Here is a 25,567-nt window from a genome sequence, read left to right as displayed (position 1 = left end):
TTGACAATGGTTTTCTGGGGTTGTTACCCTCCAAAACAGGCACTATTTATATAATGTTAAGAGCGTTTATCTTTTTTCCTGCTGTGTGTCAGTGTGGCAAGTCTAGTCAAACATTATTCGGTAGTCATATTTAAATCTGTGAAAAGTTAAATTAAATAGCGTAATTTAACCTTTCACATATTTCTTATAGACAATTTAATTCTACATTTTAATATAGTTCTTTATAAAAAATGTTTTTTCATCATGTTGTTTATAGCAAACAACTAAAAAAAAAGATTTTTTTTTTCTATTTATCTACATCTCACGGTAACATACCGTATATCCGGGTTTTTTCTCGCGAAAATGGGAAAACTGTGAAAGATTTTTAATTTGCTTCAGTCATTTTTTGCGATTGAAAATTTTGTTATAGAAAATAATACAAGATATCATTTCTGCGTATTCAATAACATGCGATACAAAAGTGATCGCGAAAAAAGCGAAAATTAAACCATCGCGAAAATTACCGGATATACGGCATATGTTACATGTCTATGGTCATCATAGATAAATTTATGTTGTAATTATTGCAACAGAAAATAAAATACAGATAAGGTTACAGTAACTCTCAACGGAAAAATAATTCAAACGTAAGTGGTCTTCGTAAATTCAGACTTTTTCATCATACAACTGAGTCAAATTAAAAAAATAAACGAATATTGGTCAAACACTTAATATATTTTAGATCGTTTTATTTTTATTATAAAATCTTAAATTTGATCAATGAACGCACCAGTGCATCATAGTCAATTCATAAAACAAAATGACCATACCTGTGTATAGACAAAATTATAAAATATATAACAAATACAAGGCACTGAAATATATTACAATTTACAAAGTATGAAAAAATTGCATAGTTTATGCTGATTCAAGGCTTGCAGTGTTATTGTATGATTCCGTTACAGAACTTTACAGATTGCACATTCATGATCTTATGTATTCATCTGTTCCTTATGTACAGCGCACTTCTGAATAGCACTTACTAATCACATTGAGACATTTGCATGTTCATAAGGCAATTACTGTAGGACAATGAATAAAAACATTACATGATAATCACTAGTTTATGATTATTTCGTGTCTAGAAAGTAACTCCACTTATAACTAAGAGCCAAGCAAATAGGATTTAATAAAAAAAAAAAGAGAGTTAACATAAGAAAGATAACTCAATAGTGTCAATGAATTATATCACAGCTATTAACCTGTTAGTGGTCTAACATAGGTACTGAAATTAAAAGCAAAACACAAATCTTGCACAGGAATTGCATGTTTATGAATGTGAATATTATTTTTGTAAGTAGAAATGGCGCAGTGTTATGTAATAGTCACAACCATTTGACAAAAAAGAGGACATATCAAATTTGATTTAAAAAAAAAACTGTATAAGGTATAAAACATTCAGTTATTGACAGTATAAATATGCTTAAAATTAGGCAAAGAACATTGTATTGTACATTATCACACATCATCAGATTTGGGTTGGAATTTTTCAATGAGCTGTCTGACCCAGCCCTTCATGATGACAAGGTTATCAATGTCCGTACTGAGACTGTCCAGTCTCCCCAGAGACAGGGAGTGTTTCATCCCACTGGTCCTTTGACTGGACAGCTGGTCACTGAAGGGTGGTGCAGATCGCTCACGCTGGTAGTACCGGTCCGATGAAATATCCTCGAGACTAGCGTTCACATTGGATCTTGGAAGACTGAGACGCAGAGGTGCTTTACTACTGTCCTCACTCAGAAACCGCGATCTGAATGTCCGACCGGTGTGGAGAGATGAGGTACTGCCCTGCGAAGAATGGTCACTGGAGAGCACAAAAGAGTTCCTCTGAGAGCCGGCCCTGTCCTGACTGATTGAACGGTTCCTGAAGGGTGGTCTGGTAACTGGTGATTTTGTGCTGGATGTTCTTGCAGATGTCCTGTTGTCTTCAGTTTTGCTGTCAGCCTTTTCAGAACTTTGCGGTAGTGAGAACCAGCTGCCTGTTGATTTCCTATTTGAGTCATTTTCCAAGATGGGACTCTCTGTCATACTGCGAGAGGGGGTAGAGCTACGGCGAAAATCTCGCGCTGGGCTGATGGAGATGCTACGTCCAGGAGTCGAACTTCGTCGGAGATCTCTCTCGATACTATTTGGTCTAGAACAGCTTTGGCTCCTCATTGCCTGCTTTTCCAGGCTCTCCATTTTTTGCCTTATGATTAGTCCAGGTTCTCGATGTCGAACAGTCACTTTTTCTGCTGATTTTGATCTTTGTTGCTCTTCCAATTCCTTTACATACTGCTTGACTGGCTGTCTTTTTTTTCGGCCCTCTCTTTCAAAATCAATGTCAACTGAACTTCTGAAAGGAGGTTCTTTTTCATATTTTACTTCAGGTGACAGTTCTGTAGAGTCAATATCACAGAAAACGGCTGAATCACGAAACACTTCACTATCATTGAAAGCCATGGAGAGTCTTTTCTCATAAAAACTATCTGCTCGAGATATGGTAGGTCCTTTTGACTTGCTAGTTTCTTCCTCCTCACTCTGAATGGAATATGCTGAATCACACTGCTTTAAATTCACTGGTTCATCTTGTACGGTCTCTGCCCTTACAGAAACTGACACATTGTTAAAACTCTGAGATTCTGAACTCAAGGGATGGTTTGGCAATTCAGCATAAAGTGGTTCCTGATTGGCCATTCTAGATCCAATACTTTCACTACCTAGCTCTCCAGCATGCAAAACAGACTGAAGATCTGGAGGAGATTCTCTTCTGGAAGCATTAAACCAGGAATTTAATGACCATATACTAGACTTGTTTGCTTCACTATGAGCATCAGGAGCAGTGTTGTCATAGGAACCAGACCTACGGTTAACATTCTCTTTCACATTTGGTTTGGGCTGCCAGGAATCAATGATGCTCTCTGAGCTTTGATTGTCCGTTAAACTTTCAGAGCTTTCGTAAGATGATCCAGATATTGTGGATGCATAAGAAAACCGAACTGATAGATCGTTACGACTGTCTTCCATGTTCGGCACAGGAAACCTCTGCTGCGAGCACAGTGTGATGTTGGAATCAGATTTCTTCATGTAATCTTCCATCTCGGCGACAAGTTTCTCGTGGTCATTCATATTCATATTACAAGACTGAGGCCGTGCTCCATGAATCTTTGCCGTCTGAGCACAGGGTGTGGAATAGGAACGAGAAAGTTTAGAATGGGGCGGCTGTTCCACCTTTCTCACTATCACAGGAAGTGAAGACAGGAAAGATGCATCTTCCTCTAAAGGTGTATCGTGGGATACATCTCCTGACTGATCAAAGTAACTAGGTGTTCGTAAGTAACTACCTGGCCACATGTTACTACATGAACTAACAGTTTCTGGACCTGAAGTTGTATAAGCACCATAAATATATGATAAAGGATAAGGCTTTTCTTGTGAACCTAGAGCTGTGGGAAAAGAATGATTTGTCTCTCTAGAGGGGATAGTAGAGGAGTAACTTCTTTGAAATTTTTGAGATCCTTGAGAATTTGATTGCAGCTGACTGTAACTGTGTGAATAGTTCTCTTTATTTGCTGACCTGAAAGAGGGCGTGGTCGCACTTTCATTTAACACAGGATTTGGAACTCTTAGAGAATCATCGAATGATTTCGACCGGGCATGTGATTGGGATGCAAGATTTTCACTTTCTGGGTCAAGAGACCCCTCGTGATGAGAAACACCTCCCTTTGGAATTCCTGATAGAGGCAGAGAGTTTCTATTGGCATAAACTATCCAGTCAAAATTCCTTGATTCTTCATCTGCCTCAAAATCCACAGAGCGGGACCTTTGGTGTGATTTCTTCCTTAATGGAGAGCGCTTGAGTTTGTATTGTCCAACAGAAGAAGAACTTGAATTAAGGGGGTCCTCAGTCGCTGCTTTAGTGTTCACAACCCATGGATCCTCATTTTCCTTTTCACTTGAAATCTGTGGTTTTGGCTGAGACTGCAACATGCTGCTGACAGAGAGGGGTTTAGTTAGTGATATTGTCCTGGGGTAAAGCTTAGGCGATCTCTCCGGGGAATTTTCTGCTGCTTTTTTCAAAAACGAATCATGAAATGCAGTCACAGTTTTACTTTCCTGTCTTAAGCTTTGAGAATTTTCAAGGTTTTCTTTGGGTCTGGAGAAGTACTGCCTGACACCAATGACCTTTTTGGAGGGACTGCCAAAGTTGAAACTGTTGCTACTCAGTCTGCGAGTTAAATGGCTGTCGCTGCCCTGCACACTTGAACCGTTAATGGAGGGTGACTGAGGTTTAGCTAAGGCTGGCATGCTGCAGTATCTTTGGTCCACATTTGATTCACCAGAAGCAAACACTTCATCTTCAGTTGAAGAAGGGGGCAATTCCTCTTTGCATTGAACCAGTGAGGTTCCCGGTAAAGAGGAAGCGGAATGGCTAGCAACTTCGTTTTTGAGGACTGGATATAGTCGAGTGGCAAGGCGGAAACTTTGAGTCCTTTTGGAGGGTGATGTTTCTGTTGTCTTGTTAGAGTTGGTATCAGCCATTATGTCATCACTGGAGCCCACTGAAGTGAGCGGTTGTTTCCTGACAGCATTGCGAAAACTTGTGCTACGACTCACAGGGGAAGAAAATTCTCGTTTCAATTGCGTCTTTTTAACAGTATTAGCATTTTCCTCCTTGCTTTTTCTTCCAGTCTGAAAATATAAACATTAAATTTGATATAATTTCTAAATAAATCTGAGATATTCTTTAAATACATGTATACTGATATTTGAAAAATACATGTATTTCACTTCACTGTCAGGTACTTGTGTTAACATTTACATTGTAAAACTATGAGCTGATTGTTTGTTGAGAAAATATCCCCATATTTTAATTTCAACAGCCGTAGCATTGGTTTCAATCTTCAATAATTGACACCACGCTGAACTCTTCTATAATAAACCTGAACCTAGTAATGTGAACTTGTATATCCATCTGTACATTAAGAAGGCTGGGTGGTCAACTTTACCATCAGATCTGCCTTAACTTTTAAATACATGTATAATAATTTTAACCATAAACTATTATTTAGTAAATAAAGAATCATAACATTTTAGCTTTAAAATTTGAACTTTTTTTATTATCTTTTATACATGGCTCCTCGGCTAACTGAGGTAAATATAAATGACCACGATGATTCAGTTTTCTAAAACATGAAATTAAACTCCTCAGTCCGTACTATGAATATTTTAAAAGCAGAAATCAAACTGACCAAATTTACAGTACAGTAAAAGGAAGCGCCACAGACGGGCGATTTTGCTTCGTTTTAAGCGTAAATCGTTCTATCCTCAAATTTACAACATGCAATATAGTAACGGGGAATGAAAATCACTTCGCTGTAAGGGTCAATTTATTTTAAGCGTGTTCGCTATACTGTTTTTAACGGTTTAACTGTATTCTTTCTGAAAAACTGCTATAATAGTACATGTACTATACCTTGGTGGTCTCACTAGTTTCTGTCCCCTGCTGTTTACCCAGGGCTGGTGACGACCCAGGGAATTTCCTTCTCTCCGTGGGAGACTATGAATTTATAAATGAAATAAAATTACCAAAAAAATACGTAATGTACACTGTATCTCAAAACACAATTTCAGGACAGTTACAGCAAACAAACAGCCAAACAAGCTTACTTACAGTGAAGTCCCTAGATCTTTCAAATGTTATTAATTATAAACTGATCAAATATGACAAATTATGAAAATAGAGAATGAAATTTGCTGTTCCCTGGTACTTCATTAAAACTGTTAAATATTATTAGCTGTATATCCTTCACTACTCACGGTTCTAGGGCTTTCTGATTCATTGCGTTTATGGTTCCTTCTGGCTCGCTGTGGTTTTAAGATGTCTGACAGAATATTTCCCCCGGACTTCCTCCTCAGTTTTTGTCTCCTTTCCAGGTACTCTGGGGCATTCTGGTGGTGAAATTTCTTTGGTGTCCCAGAATCTACATTTTCTGCAAAAATAAAACAACAATACACATGTATATATACCGGTAGATGAATTACATTTTTGTGTATTCCAGTCAGACAATCAACAATTAAATTTAAGTCACATTATCCAGGCTTCATTTCACTTCTTTTGTACATGTACCGCATGTAGAATGTTTTATAGCCTTTCATTTTTTCAGCACATCTCTGAATTTTATCATGGAAGGCACACATACAAAAACATCTTTTTTTGAAATTTAAAAAGTTTTTAAAAATCCTTTATAGACAACCCTAAAATCATTTCCGACTCCTCATAATTAAGGAATTAGGAATCATTCTTTGAGTATTATGAGGTGATAATTTCAGTTGGGGCAAGCCCGAAGGGCTTTATGATAGATTTGACCACGCCCCAACCGAAATGACATGTATCACCTTATAATACTCAAAGAATGATTCCTTACTACTCATATTTATATTATTTCCAATTTGTACACTTAAAACATAAAAACAACACTATTGAAATCCACTATATTTTATGTAGTACATGCTAATTTACTACGCGGAGAAGCCAATAAGGTTTTTCGGTTACGCTATAAGACACGCCCATTTCGTGTCACTCACGATTCATGTAGTTATTGGGTTTTAGGGTTCAAAATTGATTTGTAATGTTGTCGCAGACAAAGACAGTTAAAAATGTAAATATAAAGTCTTACATACCCTCTTGTTTACTTTTGCCGAGCTGCATTACAAGACCTTTGACTTTTTCTGGAATTTTCTCCTTGTAACTCTCTAAGATCAAGCGTTTGATTTCTTGACACCATTTACGCTTTTGATCCAAATTTCTTGCCTGAGATATAAAATAGATATTAAGTTAGTACTTTGAAAAACCCATCATAATTATTATCCTTTTAAATTCTCTTTCATATTCAATACAGGTTGTCAACCTACAACTGTTGTAAAAGTGACTCGATCATTATAAGTAAATTTTGAAGATAACATACATTTATGTAATTAGTATGAACACAGAATAGCCACATCTCAGATGTAGCATTTCGCAGCATCACTGGCTAAATACTTTCTAAAGTTATATTTATTATGAACTCTGTTATAATGAATTTATGGATATATAGCAAATCGATTTTGAGTCCTGCAGAGGTGAGAAATTAACCATACCAATTTAACAAATTTTAATAAACATGTAAATCTTTCATTTTCCAATACAACTATTAAAGATCCAAAAGAAAGCAATTTGTTTAATGCCTCAATAATCAAAGATAACATAGTAAAAGAAAACAGATGATGTATATTGAATAAGAAGTGCATGTAATGTACTTGTAAATAAGAGGGTGTTCCCAAGACAGGATTGACCCCCACATCTTTAGAATGATTTTTTCTGCTTCAGACATTCTAACATTTAAATTCTTGGTTCAGACCTAACAAAAACTATTCATTGAAGCTGAATCAGCAATAGAACTGATTTAAACACATCAGAAGAAAGCAGCTAATTTCAACATCCAAATCATTTCGTTTTCATTTATTCAGTCTGCAGTTTAAATTTGATGGAAATTGGATAAAAAAAACACATTAAGCCCAAGCTGTTCACTGGCCTTTGAAATATCACAATTGATTTTGCTTTGAACAAGGAAAAAACACAGGACAAATCAATTACAGGTATACTACCTGTATATGTTTCATAAGTGCGGGCTGTGGAGTCATAACAAAGCAAATAGTATACGTAATCTACACGGAAAAACATATTTACCTGGAGAGTGTGTTGTCCTCTGGGGTTATCGAAGGGAATCACCTGGAAACTAAGAGGCTCCTTGGGGACGCTCTCAACCAACATTAGGTTAGAACACTGTTGAAAAAAAAACCATGCATGCATATTGACTAAAATACTACAGATACTTATCAAGTAATTAACAAAATATACAAAAAATCTTGTACAGCCAAAAAGCTTGATTGTCAATAAAAGATTCATTATGAAATAAACGTTTGTAGAAAATATGTAAACAATTGTTTTAAAATACCAACCAAGATGAAAATTTTGCAGCTAAGCATGGAATCTTCTTTCTTCTTTGCAATCACAACTCCTTTCTCAAACAAGAAGACCTGTCTGGATGTCTTTGCCCCATAAACATGGAAAGCTCCCTATAAAGACAATCAAAAATGAAGTCAGTAACATTATTCTCAATCCCTCCCTCTATTCACAACATGCATTCACACAGAACAAAATAAAAAAACACTCACATACCACAGAACAGAATGAAGGAACACACCACAAAACAAAAGTGGACACCATGAACCATAAAACAGAATGATGACACAAAAGAAACACACCACAGAACAGGATGAAGACATTTACACACACCACAGAACAGAATGTGGACATGCACACACACCATAGAACAAATTGAGGTCATTCAAACACCACAAAACAGATGTGGACACACACCACAGAACAGAATGAGGACTTAGACTACAGAAAGAATGAGAACATACACCACAAAACAGAATGAGGAAATACACGAAAGAGCAGAATAAAGACACTTAAAGCCATAGAAAGAATGAGGACTTACACCACAGAACAAAATGAGGAAATACACCACAGAACAGAATAAGGACATTTAGTGTCACAGAAACGAAATAGGACACACACCACAGAACAGAATAAGGACACTTAGTGTCACAGAAACAAAATAGGACACACACCACAGAACAGAATGAGGACATACACCACAGAACGGAAAAATGACACTTAGTGCCACAGAAAGAATGAGGATACACACCACAGAAAGAATGAGGACACACACCACAGAACAGAATGAGGACATACACCTCAGAACGGAAAAATGACACTTAGTGCCACAGAAAGAATGAGGATACACACCACAGAACAGAATGTGGATACAAACAACAGAACAGAATGAGGACTTAGACTACAGAAAGAATGAGGACATACACCACAGAGCAGAATGAGGACACAGAACAGAACAAGGACATACCACATAGCACAGAATAAGGACACTTAGTGCAACAGAAAGAATGAGGACACACACTACAGAGCAGAACGAGGAAATAGCACAGAACAGAATGAGGGACACACAACAGAAAGAATGAGGGACACACCACAGAACAGAATGAGGACATACACCACAGAACAGAATAAGGACACACAAACTACAACTGAATGAGGATCAATATATCAACCATACCACATAATGAGGCCACACACTTTATACCTAACATACACACACAAACACTCAATGTAATGAGGACTGACCTCTAAGACAAGTTCCCCCAGGGTGGTGAGATCCTCTCCCTCATACTCCTCCAGTGTACTCTGGATTTCTTGGACTCGGACTGCATGCTCGTGCTTGCGCTTCATTTCGTTGATGTGCTGAGCACGCCCAGTCATCTGGTCCAGGGCATGGACTACGACCTCGTACCCATCCTCCGCCTTGTCATAATTCTTCACTATGTTCTACAATGGAGCATTTAAAATATAAAATTTTATTGTACAATAAAAATATTTTTGGAATCCCTAGTTTATTCATGAATCTACAGTACAAGCTTTAATATACGAGTATTGTATGTATCAGACTATTATTTTCCAGGCAAAACAGCCAATACTAGTTCATGTGTATGTAGTGTATGCTTTTGATTATGAAAATATACATTACTACTTATATACACATATGGAAAAAGCACATCAGTGACTTCATAGTGATCTATGATAAAAAAAAAAAAAGAAGAAAAAAAAAGAACATTGACACTGGAGGATCACTTCAGGTAGGATCAAAAGGATTGAAAGAAGAAAAAAAGAAAGCCAATACAAAGACTACAAAACTGATGTCAACTCATACAAAGATATATATTTCTCTACAAGTCCTTCACCGATCAAATTGAATACAAGTCTTTCTTTGAAGTCAATTACCAAGCAAAAGAGTCAATAGTTGAAGCCCATGGTTCAAAGACTATACAAATCATTATATAAATAGTACACCTTGTCAAGGCTTGGGGTAATGTAATACTATATGTGAGGGCCATTGACTGCCCTAGCTGTTCCGAGTTTTAAATGAATGATCTCACAAAGTCACAAGACTTCATTCATAACTCAGATGTGACTGCCTTTAAATGGTCAAAAATAGAAATACTAGGTAGCACTGATTTATCTAATGCCTCTTTACAATGCTTTGAACCATAAAACTTTAAGATGACCAAAAACAAAATTTAAAGAATGATGGAACTCTATTTACTTTAAAATAGACAACATTCCCAGCAAAAAAAGGGGGTACGTGATTAAGGGAATGAAGCCTAAATTTTGTAGCCTTTTTTAATTCTAAATAATTAATTTTGTGTTAAAGTAGCAGCTATACAGGCTGCGATGGTAGTTTTACAATAAAACATTACTTGATACATGTATCACAACAGTAACAAATGAATACTTTAGACCAGCATGCAATGTATGAAGTATGATCTGGTCACAGTACACAGGTGTGAGACACTTGACACCTAGATACTAACATGCAACAGGAGGTGGTATTTGAGGATTCTCTGGACAGGTTTCAGCAGGTACGCCCCCAGAGGAAGGTTGTGATTCAGGAGTGATTGCAGGGTCTTAAAAATCTCCGACAAATCGGCATCTTTCATCACCCGGGTCAGAATCTCCACGGCACTGCAATAACAAGGAGAGTTGTAATGCAACAATAAGTTACCTTGTGTATGCACTGTAGATAAAATAGGAAGTATTTGGTTTCAGTATTTACATATCATCAAAAGCCATCAATTGGTTTATTTTCAATGCATGACTTAACCACAAAATGCAATTCAAACAAGGGTTAAATCTCACTTATGTCAAGAAAAGGAATTTTAAGCTTTCCCAAAAGGAATGCAAATTGCCCATTTAAAGAAAAAAAAACACCACTTCATAAACCTTTCCCTATGAATTCCATTTATGAAACATGAATTCCATTTTTGAAATTGTTCATATATGTACATAACAATTAGAGTACCTGGGGTAATTTGTGCAGTAGTTTGTGTACACGGAGAAGCCTTCATTGTTCCGCACAAAGCACTCGGCAATCTGTGCTGCATTGTCATCACATTCTTCTAACTCCACTAGAAATTGCCTGAATTGAAATTCACAAAAATCATCCAACCTTTAAATTAACTTTCAATTAAACTGCTATATTGCACTGTAAAAGTTGATAGATTTGAAATCTGATCAAGAGATGTATCTGTCTGAAGGCAGTAGCAACACTTCCATCTCTTTGTATGCCACATATGTTGCTGTACCAAGTAAATTCGTACCTACTAAATTCGTAGATTTGTAATAAATTCCCAAACAATCGATCTTTGTCATCTGCTGAAAGATGGAGATGTGTTGATCCTTTCAGATAATTCATGTATCCCTGAAATAATAAAGGGATTTTGAATTATATTGAGAGAGAGAGAGAGAGAGAGAGAGAAATAATAAGCTTATATAAGTTTATGATTAAACTGATTCATAATAAGTCTATTATGAACGACATTTCATAATGCTACTTATTCGGAGTGTAAATTTGCTCATTTTTCATAAAAAGGACCAAAATATGTAAGCTCTTCAGTGTGATGGGACTTAATTTACGATGTAGTTTCCGTTTTCAAGTCATTGCCCTGTAATTTAAGGATGAATTTCGCTTGAAATATTTAATAACATGATAGCTAAAGGGACATAGGAACTTTATACCTGTGAACATTTTTTTGTCAATTTTACAACCACTTGAAATTCCCGAATATTATGTTTCTTTCATGTGATAGACATTGTATGGTTACGACGTATTCCCATCAATTTATTGCATCTAAGAAATGTGACAACTTTTGTGTCCATGGTCACTCCTAATGGCTTTATAAACTAGTGTATACCTGTAAACCGGTACATTGTGTGCACTTTAAAATTACACCACTTTTTCCTTTAAATTTTACTATTTGCATTAACAGAAGACATGCATAAGGATAATGTGCTGATTGTCTCAGTCTGTCTGAGTACAGTAAAACATGGTTATAATGAGATGCCAGGGATGGGCGATTTTACTTTGTTATAAGCGTAATTCGTTATATCCGTAAAATTTACAACATATAATACAGTCATGGGGAATGAAAATCACTTTGCTGTAAGCGTCAATTCATTATAAGCGTGTTCGTTATAACTATGTTTTACTGTATATTTTTTGAAAACAAAATGATCAAGAAAATAATGGAAAATTTGATCATCTCAAAAAAAAATTGGGGGTCAGGCTGATGTGAAGTTCTTGACTGAACAATGAAATATGGATATGATATAATTGCTTACAATTACGATTCTCAGTTCACAAAAATCTCAATAACTTAAGCCATTGTTTACATAATATCTTAAGGCAGTTGTACTAACAGAACATACACATCTTGTTGTGCTTAACTTATCATAAATTAACTCAAAGCAAAATTGTTTTAATATGCATTTTCAAAAAGCCTGTCCTGTAATTAAGTTATGAAGGCATATGCATCCATTAGCTACTCCTTTATGAAAATAGTTACATGTTTTGTACCGCAGACCTTTTGACACACTGTAATTTTCTCCAATGTCTTTCGGTCTACTCATTGTAAACAATTTAAATTTGCGGTTAATTTCCATATGATGTACTTGATTGTCAAGACTGGGCCATCATTATGAGCCATCATACCTTGATTTGAAATATAATCGCACAACTAAGATGTGGGTGTGTTAGGGATTTCATAAACTCTGACAATTTAAAGTTTTTATCTGCGGAGAGTCACACCTTTAACATTAAAGAGACGATGCACCTTCACACTTAAAGAAAAACCGCACACCTGAAAACAAAGAGATCGACTTAGTTACAGCTGCTTTTCACCCTGCTAAACAATCACAGGAAACTGAATCATTTTTAAAGACCAGAGAACAATTCATTGAGCTGTAGGGGTGATCTGCTTGTGACACAATAGCTGATAAAAAGGTTGCAGATGTCAAAGCAGGAAGTTGGAAATATCATAGCACAAAGTCATAAGGAACATACATGTAAGCCTAAAGGACATAAAAAAAATAGCCCCCCATGTAAAAGTGTAATTAAAAGTTTCCAAAAACTTTGCACTTCTAAATATTTGTTTTTTAAAAAAACAACTAAAAGTACCATATATATATAGAGTTTCAAGATAAATTTCATGACTAGGTTCGATAACACACACGTAAATATAGGTATCGAGTTAAAGCCTCTTCAAGTCTCATATAACAGATTGCACTTTTCCTTTTTTAATTCGTATTTTATGAATTGACAGAGCCAACATCCCAGGTAAACTGAAAAATCTATCCACCTGTCTACATTACCACAGGTGCTGTTCCTTGTCTATCTTGCGTGTGTGACTATGAATGGGGTAAGAAATGAATTCTCAACATGGAACTGGCTAAGGTTTACCTACATTCCTGTGAAGGTGTAATCGCTCCATTCAAATTACCTTTTTTACCCTTATCTGAATGACCCGACCTTGGAAATGACAAAAACATTGGAATAAAAGCCAACTGGGCCACTAGGACATAAAAGTCATTTTTCTGCCAGAAATGCAATACACATACATTTTGATGTAATATATTCTCAAATACAAAATGTGCTTTACATGGATCCATAAGTAAAGACTATTGTCTATGATTGGCTTCGATAATTAGGAGTTTGTACCTGCTTTTCTATTAAGGTTAACATTGAAAGCACCTGGGGTATGTTTTATGGTAAATGTAGTGTATAAATGTACTGTGACAATCACACTATAGTACTACCATCCTGTCACTCTTTATAAAACATACTGATGGGATCACAATACCACATCTGTCGTCAACTTCATTGGTGCAACTTACTATTGAGCTGTTTACTTTGCGTAATTAAAAATAAACACTAGCCATTTCCGACCTCATCTTACAACATAAGTTTTCTTTTCATACAATTGATGTCAGAATTCTATACATTGTAATCCTGAGGTAAGGGATTCTGTAAATCAGAAAGGATTCAAAGGAATAAATGCTTCGTCACGTTTGATTTTTCTACTTTTTGTTATATACAATATCAATGTTTGCCAAGTGTAAAAACTGAGGGAAACAGCCAAACAGCAGATGTTTTAAACCTGAGTATAAAAACAAACTCAGAACATCACTTATTGTATAGGTGTGTTTATTATAGAAAGGTGGACGATGAAAGATGGAGACCAAGCTATATCAAATCTGAACATCTATCAGAGATAGGGTGTGACCTTCACAAATATGTTGTATTTAATAAAGTAACATCCTTTTACTATAACCAAGAACTACTAGCATCAGCACATTCCTCTATAAAGGACATTGGACATGTATATAACAACCTCTACCCCTAAAACAACAGTACATGCAATATTTCTTACATAAAAGAGATGTTACGGTGCATACAGTAAAACTTAATTATAGCAAAGTCCTAAGGACCAGTGGATAAACTCGGCTATTTATGGGAAAATAAATTATTCCAAACAACTTTGTACATTGGCATTTTTAAGTTTTAAAATTATAAATCAATTCTCTGTAAAAGGTGTAAAGTTTGTTATTTTTTCACCTCAACGGGACTGAAAATCAGTTCGCTAAATCTTTAAATGCATTATAGCCAAGTTCTTTATAGCTGTAAAAAATTGCCAGGATTTGTTAGGAATCTTGCCAGGGACTTCGTAATATTTTGCTATATTGGGGATTTCGTTACATCCATGTTCGTACTAAACAAGTTTTGTTGTATTAACAATTCAATAAAGTTTTGATATTACAGTGTAAAGCATCGGAAAAATCGGAAACCCACGGTCAGTCTTGCTTCTAAAACCTAAGAAAGTGAGACTGACCATGGGTTTCAAAGGATGAATGTGAAGATGTAACTGCTAAATGGAATTTCATGCATTGCTGTCAACAAGGGATTTATCAATGTAAAAGAAATTAAATCGGGATAAAAAAGATTCTCATAATTTGTAATAGCAAAGAATCTTTTTCAACTCATTGTTGGTTTTCTACCCTTTCACCAAGGCTCTGGGATAGAAAACTCAGATATCACTGGATCAAAATAATATACCATCAAAAATTATGAGAGATCATTTATATTATGTTGATGCAGTTTTATTCAACCAATCTAATAATAAATTATTCAATCAAAGAACTCCTTATCTACAAAGGATGAAGAGATGCCAATCCCATTAATGTGTGATCTTGATTTAATAATAATACATCTATATGTATAATAATCTCTGACAAACAAATGAACATTGTCAGGGCCATCTGAAAGTACATGTACATAGGAAGTCAAAGATGCATGCGTAAATTGTTGAGTTTACCTTCTACAATTAAGATTTTTTAGCCAAATATGAAAATTTTGTTTTGGCAGGACAAAATATCATGCTCCTGGCCTTTTATTACGTGTATCACCAGTATATAAGAAACAATAAAAAAAATATGAAAAAATATCAATATCAAGCACCTTACCAAGTGTTTTACTGAATCAATCTTCTTAAATACAGTGTATTAAGCTTCAGGAATCTTATGGTAATATCTAGATGTCACTTGAATGTTAAATTGATAACAAAGTAATGACCATAAACTCATTTACTTGACTGACCAGGTCAACTTAACGGTCAAAATATTTGTAGCTCTACAATAAGTTTTCTTTTATCAAATTCCTGAAGGATAAAGCGTTAAATAAATGGATAAAAAAGGGTATACCCAGCATACCTGAATAATCTCTTTGAGGCTGGAGACATAAGTTCTCTCTGTGTCCACAATTTCGGCGATGACCCGCTGAACCCTGGTGACGTATTTGGTCGGCGAGTCCAGCGGTTTGAGCTGAGCTGAAGACGGAGTACCAGTTTTCTGTGATGCGGATGGAAGCGGGGAACCAGAGTTCACTGAGACAAGGGATGAAGAGCCTGAAGACGAGATGCTTGGACAACTGAGTGACGATGGAAGTGTAAGGGAGTTGGGGGGTATTGAGACAGAGGACAAATTCTGGATATTCTGCACATCCGTGGCAGTTTTGGGAGTTTGAGGAGAAAAACTATCTTCAGACTTTGGTTCTTTCTCTGGGTCTACTAAAACTGTATGAGACTGGTTTGGGGATATCACAAGTTTACAAGATTCTGGTCCCTGCTCTAAGATTTTGTCTGATGACACATCACTCACAGAAATTCCTGGAATACTTTGAGCTGGCTTTTCTTTGATAATGGTCTGGTCCTGATTGTCATCATCAATATACAGAATAGGATCTACTGAGGATGGACTTGGGTCAGTAGAACAAAGGTTTGGTCTTTTAACCACATGATGTGAAATCGACGATGAAGATGACCCTGAGCCTTCACTCAAAGGTCGTTTCTTACAATCACTAAGGTCAAGGTCATTGTTCTCAGACAGTAAAACTTTACCTTGACCTTCAGCCTCCATAATGGAGTCTGAACCAGGTGTGTCACATTTATGCACTGTCACCGGAACTGCCAAGGGAAGTCCTTGACATGATGTATTTGAGTCCTGTGTTCCAATTTGGCTCTCCTCAGGGTTCCCATCTACTGAAGTGAGATTGTTTTCAGATGCTAAACTGTCAAAGATGGAGAGCAAGGAGGGGGCTAAATCCAAGGAGGAACCTGCAATAAAGAAAATTCCCGTTACACATCTGTACAGTCAGACAATTACAGGGGGGGAACCTATGACAGATGTCTTTGATTTAAGCAACTGTTATGTAGATGTTTTCAGCAGATAATTATTGTCATGTTCTTACAGAGTAAAACAAACCCTGTCCATTGAAGCCAGAAAAACCATGTAAAATATGATAATTCTTCACATAAAGAGTTGGCCCAACTGTTCTTCCTCCTGAGAACCTGCTTCCATTTACCATGAGAACTCACTCTACCTGGCATTCATGCACATTAAGACCCGATTATCATCTTTGTTTATCTTGTACCGATTTCTTATTCTTCATTTCACCAACTTCAGGCACTTGTGTGTAAAAGTCTTTTCCTAGCTATGAAATTCATGAATAAATGACTACATTAGTATAGGGAATCTAGACTTTCAAGGTCTGATTCCATTGTACTATACAGCCAATGTTGTAAATAAATTACCATTTCATTACAAGTACCATTACCTTAATTCCATGTACATTAAATTTACAGAAAATCATTCACCAAAAAAAAAATATTGCATGTTTTTGATGGTAGCTAGAAAAAAATCTGGATTTAATAGCGGTAATTTCTTATCAACATTGAGTAAATAGGAAAATCTTAGATGATTACTGAACTGAAAGACATGAACAAATTCCTGGGAGTCTGACACATTCTTGTCTATTACTTTCAGGGTGGTTCATCCAGCCCTGTCTATTAAACCCTCCCTCGGTTATTAATTGTGAACATTTGCGCTACCTCCCGATTCCAAATGTTTACTCCCTCAATCAACAAGGATGGCCCCCAAGAACAAGAATATCAATGAATTTATAAATAAATTCTCGGAGCACTCCGTTACATTTGGCAGATGACCACTATACAAACTTGGATAAGTCATTAGTCTTGTACATCCTTGAGAGGGCCTATTACAACACCACTACCCAAGAGATGTCTAGAGACGGCATCCACTCAGAAAACAAAATATTTGTATAAAGAGGTCAGGTTAATTATCTAATGCTCTGTGGTCAGAGTTCGAAGTGGGAGGGCAATTTTTTTCCCCTATGCAAAGATACCTGATGAACTTTCTCAAATACATTTTTTTCCGCAGTGGTGTTCACCAGATTAGGAAAATATACATAGACGCACACAGATCATTTATGTAAATATTTGTAAATTTAAAATAGTCTTGTGTTCTGTACTCCAGATATCCAGTTATATATATGAGTGCAATAAGGTCATTCTTTAAAGAAAAAAAAGAGGTCTTTGTTTAATCTGTCTTTGAGATTTTTGAGTTAAAGCCCAGGTTATGCATACAGCTGAAACTACTCTGGCATCGAAAAAACAAATGAAATGTGATAGACACTGACCTTCATAAGTGAGCTATAAAAACTAATAATCCCCGCCTTCTAAAAAACTGAGTAACTTTCTCTTCTTTCCTTATATACCCTGACGTTCCAAGTATTTCATATCTAATCTTCATACACAATTTCATGAATATTAAATGGGTCAGCCCAAGCGGAAATTTGACATAGGTCGCCAATCTCAGATGTCATAAAGTTACCTAGATCGGCCATTATAAATTAGTTTAACGTGTCCTGGTGTGAAAACAGTTATATGAATCCCTCCTACCTTCCCTTAGGTCAATAAATACCTGAAATTCTCTCCATCAACAAAAACAGTCAAGAAACTTTATAATAGAACGATTTAAGAAAGCAAAAAGCCAATGAATTGTTTAAAAGTAAAGTGACATTTTGGGGCCTTTCAGCAATTTGTGTCCCACAGAGCAGGGATGGGTAGGACTGCGAGGGTTTATGACAGCTATAATACGTACACTTCTGGTGGGCATGCTTGTACTCTGAAATTACTGGAAGTGGCATGCTGAAATTAACTGCATTTGCCTCCAGATAGAATGACACCGTTAAATATCATGAGTTATGTAATCATTGATTTAAACCGTGATATGAACATAATTTTTGACTTGATTTACACTTCTGCAGGTCTATTTTCATCAATTCGTAACTTGAAATCTTTTATATGATATGATTTGAGACGTAATTTACCCTTCAATTTCTATCTCAACAGAAAAAATAAAAATCATTTCTTTCAAACATGCACTACCAAGAAACCATTAACAAACAATTATATTAAACACATGCATGATCTTCCTCGATCTCTATCTTATTATTTCCAAATGCATGTTTCACTCAAAAACTAAAAGACAAACTGATAAAACCCAGAGATCGTCATTAACTCTCAGGAGAATTCAATGCTACGTGTATGTACAAAACAGATTTATACACACTCAATTTACCAAAAAATATAAAAGAGAAATTCTAGGTTACCAAAAAATTCCTCCCAGTGAAGAGAGTTCCTGACCAACTTTGACTGCCGTGCACAACTTGTCAAATTAGCAGGGGACGGAGCACAGTTCCCCTTCATCATTCTGATGACTGGCACACTAGTCTGTCTCCTCTCTGTGACCGGGGAGTTTGGGGTCTCCACTAATAACTCTCCTCGGCTTTGAACCTGAACCCTGGAGCAATATTCCATAGTCTCTTTGTTCACACATCAATCAATCTTCTCTACACTATTAATCCAGTGTCTTCTGAATCTGTCACTCATATTCCAAAAATTCTTTTTTTAAATTCCAAAATAGTAAAAAAAAAATTGAAAAAAATTTCCCGTATAAACACTCTTGACAAGCAATTGCTTCAGGCCCTGTCTGATAGTGTTTAAAATCTGATCATGTTCCTGTAATGATGGTGTATTAATCCACTCCCATTGCTGTGTTAGCTGCCTCCCTGATCTTTCTCTCTCTCTCTCTGTCTCTCCCCGTGCTCTGGTTGTGTGCTTTACATATACAATATCCAGGTAAGGCCACACTGCGTCTATTTTCACTTTACCACAGACGTGTCTGGTGATTCAACATTCAATGATTAATTTCCCACCTGATACAGAGTCTCTCACAATGGAAGACCGTTTTTTGTAGACTGTGTTAAAAGATAACACATTCAGGTCCTGCTAGAAGTGTGCCAGATTTGAAATGATAGAGCACAACAAACATGGATCGTCTCCTGCCCATGTTTTGACCCTAGGTAACCCTCGTGTTGTATGCAATACACCTCCTCTGTAAACAATGCTCAGTACTCTGACTATACAGGGGCTTGGCCTAATACCTTCCCACCTTGATCAATCTGAGTGCATGCATGTAGAATTGCAGCATAAAACCCTTCCAATGGGTCCAATTGATTTAAATGGAAGTGAATCCAAACAATTTTTTTTCAACATGGTTAAGTACTGGTACATGCATTTGTAATTGCCTTTGTGTGAAATTCATTATTAGGGATTGCAAAATTAAATGTTTAATACAGACAAAATTAAAAATGTGTGAAGGAATATCAATTGAAGTGACTATGATATTTAAAGTTGACCAAAAGAGAGAGAGAGAGAGAGAGAGAGAGAGAGAGAGAGAGAGAGAGAGAGAGAGAGAGAGAGAGAGAGTATATTGCTATATTGCAAGTAAAAAATATAGGTAATGCCGAGTGCAGTGAGATGGCCTCCAGTGATGAGCAATTTATAGCCCAGATGTGCAATAACTGTATATATAATGTAGCCAGCTCTGTGATTCCTATCGCATTGTAGGGCACAGGGGGAGGCTAAGCATTTCCTCAGACAGGGACCACAATTAGTCACAGTCTACTGGTGCCGTTTGATTTTCTCTGGGGGTTGGGGTGGATCACAGAGGAGTGGGCTCTTTGAACTCAGTCATGCCTGGATGAAGGAGTCTGTTTTCCTGCTGCAACTGCCAAAATGATTTCATTGATTCCGGAATTCACCTCCAAAAAAATTTCTCTGACATATTTCCTATCATTAATTCAACATTCGAGCTACTACTGCCATGTGGCTACCACATTAATAACCTGAGAAAAAATTTGTTCCTCCTCCCCGGATGTCAATGGGGAACTATGACTGAAGTCACTGACATAACTTATTTGTAGCCAGGTGCTCTATGGAAGCAGATCCTCAATTAGACTTTGAACTTCTCAGTCTGTGTGTATGGCATAATATTATCCTCATTTTACAGCAATGAAATGTTTATATTATTAGATCTCTGCAGGTATAACATTGGGGGAGTCCTGATAAGCTGGCATTCCCCAGCATGATTCATAAACACTGCACAAGCTGTTAAAAGATACACATCCAACAGGGAAAATTTGGCCTTGAAATACACATTTTCTTCTAATAATCTTATTTCTTGTCTTCAAAACAAATGAGTTAGCCAAGCATGACCAAATCAACCAAACAAGCCTAATAAATGAACCTGTTTACCTGCTGGTATATATCTCCATGGAGTGATTGCCTGAGAGGTGGCCATCTCATAATGAAAGTAAAAGAAATCCAAGTCTCAATACTATTGTCAACAGAACAGAAAACCTGAAAAAACAACTCCTTGTCTGATAGCCACTGCTGACCCCATGCCTTTCTTGTATTTTTTTTTTTTTACAGACTGTGGTATAATGCCCACCTCAGTCATACTGGAGAATATATCAAGGACCCCCAAGGTTTAAATTATTTCATCAGTGAATCAGAGCCATTTAGTTTATATTGACAGGTCTGGAGGCCTGGGGCCTTAATAATTTGTCTGATCACTTTAAGTACAACATTACCTGTGTCTGCTATGTAATGACACCTGGTTCGTCCCTGTCAATGCATAACACTGAGAGTCCCCTGCAACTTAATACACAGATGTTTATGTACATTCAGGAAGCTTATTACGCGCACTGTGTCTACAAGGGCAATTACTCCTGCATTGAAAACACACCTGTAAACACTAAACAGACTGGCTTTCAGAGTTGACATGTAAATACATTCTAATAAAAGTTACCTGATTGAAACAACTGAAATGAGAACTTGTTGACTTCCTAATAATCCTTTAAAGACCGTCCTGACTAACACAAAAAGTCTACTAATCTGGGACTCAAGATCGAGCAATGCACAGGTAGGCTTAGTCCCTGTCAATCACGAGCAGTGTCCATTTACGCTCCAACGACTTAATCACAATGTTATTTAAGAAAGTATTGAAGTGCAAATACGGAGCATAAATAGCACATATATACGTGAGATTTCACAGTTTAGCCGAGTCACTCAATCAGCTAGGCAGACTGAAACTCGTATGACAGTTTATGTGCTTGAATTTATCTCAAGTAAAATCAGGTAGAGATTCTCCTCTAATACAGGAAAAACATCCAAGAATGCATTTAATCTTCCATGATATTTTCTTTGCATTTATAGCTTCGGCAGCATCATGATAACAGGTAAGTAATACCTATCAGACGATTTCTGCATCAATCAATGGAGTCTGACTGTTAACACAAGGAAAATGAACACACAAAAACATGTAAATATCTGTAGTAGACTGGCCCACTTACATCTGAAGACAGCCCTTGTGGGTGACAGTTCCTCGTCGCTGTACCAGTGGCCATTGGTACATCCAGTTCCTGACAGAGTCTGAAAGTAAAAAAAAGCTGGCACGATATTCCACCTGTTGAATGCGTCTTGGAAATAAATTAAAATTGTCAAAACAAATCAAAGTCTATAAAACTCAGTAGCAAGAAGCATAACCCAAAAACGTTTGTTTCTCCTTTGATGGATTAAGATCTAGAATTATTACCTGATGTTTACAAATGAAAATTATGAATCATACTTTTGCTGCATATTTAATCACTTTATGGGTCATATATTCAAATTATGATATAGCGGTTTATCATCTACACCCAAATCAATTCTTGACACTTCCTAATTTGTAAAGAAATCCCAAAATAAATGTTTAAATGCTATTCAGACTTCTCAACCTTACCGCCGATTTGTTTGTCCATGTAAATCCTTTTCTCCGAATGGCTTGTCGCCGATCTTTCTTTGACTTATTATCCATATTTATTTACTATCACATTGCCTAACCATCAAAGTTGTATTTACATGTATTCCAGAACAACTTTTCTATACTGACTCTGTCACATTCATATGTTAATGGATAAAGAAAAACACGGTTTGTGACGTGCATCTTTGATCACAAAACTCACAAGACCTGTTTTGAAGCAATGTACACTCATCAAAAGTAAACACAGCATGTAATTTTAACCATCCAAGAGTTGATATCCTTCATTCACATGAATATTCAGGGTAAATACCGCATTAAAGTGCACAGCTTAAAAACCTCCTGTATTATAGAAATCTATGCTACGTTCATGTCATGTCGAACACTGATTTTTTTTATGTCCATGTTTTTTCTCACTCCTACGAAATGTGTTTTAAGAACGTCATCTCTCTCACATTCCAGTGGTCGTAATGACAAGAGCCTCTCGTTCATCGGACATGGTATGCTACTGACACATCACGCATATTGTTTTATAATAGAGAGTAACCAAGAAACCCATTTCCTGGTAAATATCTACCAGAAAACTGATTTCTACAAAAATCCTCAAGACACTGGAACTTGGCCTGATAAGCAGGCTCAGAATGAATAGCAGGACCTTAAGACCAAGAAGATATATTATAAGGCAAGACTGAAAATTCCTAGGGCACTCTACAACAACAATTAAAAGGGCATTAATTCCCATAAATTCCACATTTATTTAATGGATGCCTGGACACATATATCTCATTATAGGCCCCAATCTCCATACATGCAAGGTAAATAACACATCTTTGTAATACAATTCACACAACACTGGGCTAGATTTTTTATTACTCGATCATGTCCCATCAAATTCTACGACTTCCTTCTGCCCTTGATAGATGGTTATTCAATCACATACTTAACTGTACAGTCTCCTTGGGTTAGACTCCTCATTATTATTCAAGCCACAGAATATCAAATATCCCTTGTTATAATATGTGTATTGTATATGAAGGTAATTTAACACCTGGTTTACTGCTATATTTTCAAACTTTAACCTGAGATAGACACAAATAGTTGCTTTTTTCTGGTTTCTGTTAATGCAGGTGATTATTAGCTAAAACTATGCATCTGTGTCAATATCTCTATTGAAATTTGATTCAATTCTGAATCAGAATTTACAATTTACAATCTATAAAACAGCCTTTTGGGCTTTATTGGATTTGATCATCCAAAGCCGCATTTGATCACCTCATCATACTCAAAGAATGATTCCTAATTCCTAAAAGCTGTAAAGACAGTTTTGGTATAAGAACCCAATCCTCTCAGCTGAGAAAATCCTTGACATTATTGTACCGGTATTTGGCAAATTGAATATGAAAATAATTTTATTACCAACAGAAATATGTTTTACAAGAACATCATTTAATTTACTTCTTAGAATTGAAGTTATTCAGAAATACACTGATTAATAAATACATTGAAATACATCAGAAATACATTGAAGCATCTTGTTTTAGCCATCAATTCCTAGTTTTAAATTATCATTTTTTTTTTAAATAAATGCAAGCACTTAGAATTTTTAATTATGAAAATAGTAAAATCTGTCAATTTTTGCTATTTGAATATCAATGGATCAGATATTTGGTCAGAATTTGAGGGGGGGGGGGGGGTCACTGCCCTTGTCCATATATCCCTAGTTAAATATAATGCACATAGTACATTTGTATGATGCAAGTAACGCTATATAAAATAATACTGATATGAATAAAAATCAGTCTACCACACCCCTCCACCTCCCACACCAACCCCCGCCCCTTTCTAGTTTTTTTTTTTTTTTGCAGGTAAAATTTGTAGGTAAGGATGGTTGATAGTTCTGTAACAAATTGTTATTTTCAGAGGGGCCTTATCTTTATACATGTAGATTACTTAATTTCAAAACTTAAAGAATGTGTAAAATGATTACATTATTAAAAATATATAGATGAGATAGAAAGGGAATCTAAACAAAACATTTTTAAAAAATCATCCTTGCAGAAAAAAAATCTGAAAAGCGGAGGGGTGTGTAGGAACATCTACATGTATTAGTACATGTAGTAGCTGCATGCACTATCAATACATATTCTATTAATTCTAACAGTATAGATGATGAAACTCATTTTTTGATTGATCACCAAAGAAAAGAAATATTTCAGTTAATTAAAAGCAAAATTCCAAAAATTTTAGCTTTAGATAATGATCAAAAACTTTTTTGATTATTCAATATTGAAGACAAGGAAATTCTTAATAAATCTTGTGGGAAACTTTATAAATGATAACATGCTATAGTATTTCTTTTAAGTGAAATATTGTTGAAATTAACATTGTCATTTGTCTATAACTGTTATACTTAAATAAATTTTACATTCTTCATTGGCATGTCTTTCTCTTGTAATTATAATAATGTCATGCGTTTGTCTGTTAATCTGGACTCTGAATTAGAAATAAATGATCTGTATCTGTATGGCACCTTTATGTGTATGTATAATTACATTATATGACAACTAGAAGAACAAATACGTTCATCTACATGTAAGTAAGTAAATAAGTATATTAAGTAAATCATTTATTATAGTGACGTGAGCATTTCAATATTGAACATATACCATTGTATACATCAGCTGTACATATTGAAATATAACACATATATTGTCACACCCGGATCATCGGACCTATATGTCACTGTTTTAAATTTTAATACAAATATAAAGTCAAATGAAAGTTTACTTTGTCTCATCCTGAAAGCTTTAAATATGAATTGAGCACATTGTCAGGGAAAGTTACAGAGTAATGTTTTAAATAAATCCCTGTCATTAAAATTCCGTCATAAAAAAGTGCATTTTAAGAGAAAATTTTACATCATGTAACTAACGTCAACAGTTGTAAACCAACATCCAATTAAAGAAAAACTAAATATACATGCATATATACCAGCAAATTGTGTTCTGTCAACATCATTTTCGTCTTCTTCTT

At 35.8% G+C, this 25,567-nt stretch overlaps 1 protein-coding gene across 8 annotated transcripts; it reads right to left on the bottom strand.

Moving 5' to 3' along the window:
- Positions 1–711: 711 nt before the first annotated feature.
- LOC128175397 (uncharacterized) lies at positions 712–25,567 on the bottom strand. 8 transcript variants are annotated; one of them, XM_052840994.1, is made up of 13 exons: positions 25,526–25,567; positions 22,089–22,167; positions 15,743–16,644; positions 11,299–11,399; positions 11,001–11,117; positions 10,513–10,663; positions 9,269–9,469; positions 8,020–8,136; positions 7,748–7,843; positions 6,703–6,832; positions 5,839–6,011; positions 5,495–5,578; positions 712–4,710 (listed from the first exon to the last, which is right to left on the bottom strand). In XM_052840994.1, the coding sequence occupies exons 1-13, from the start codon at positions 25,550–25,552 to the stop codon at positions 1,498–1,500; spliced, it is 5,391 nt and encodes a 1,796-aa protein (XP_052696954.1). In that variant the 5' UTR covers positions 25,553–25,567; the 3' UTR covers positions 712–1,497. The 8 variants fall into 8 exon arrangements, with proteins under 8 accessions (XP_052696954.1, XP_052696953.1, XP_052696958.1 ...); XM_052840993.1 differs by lacking the exon at positions 25,526–25,567 and adding an exon at positions 22,517–23,590; XM_052840998.1 differs by lacking the exons at positions 22,089–22,167; positions 25,526–25,567 and adding exons at positions 21,327–21,393; positions 21,545–22,064.

The sequence above is a fragment of the Crassostrea angulata genome, chromosome 3 (assembly GCF_025612915.1).
Source record: "Crassostrea angulata isolate pt1a10 chromosome 3, ASM2561291v2, whole genome shotgun sequence".
NCBI classification, from domain to species: Eukaryota; Metazoa; Mollusca; class Bivalvia; order Ostreida; family Ostreidae; genus Magallana; species Magallana angulata.
Note: the sequence above shows the minus strand (reverse complement) of the source record. Positions and strands in the feature narration are given on the sequence as shown.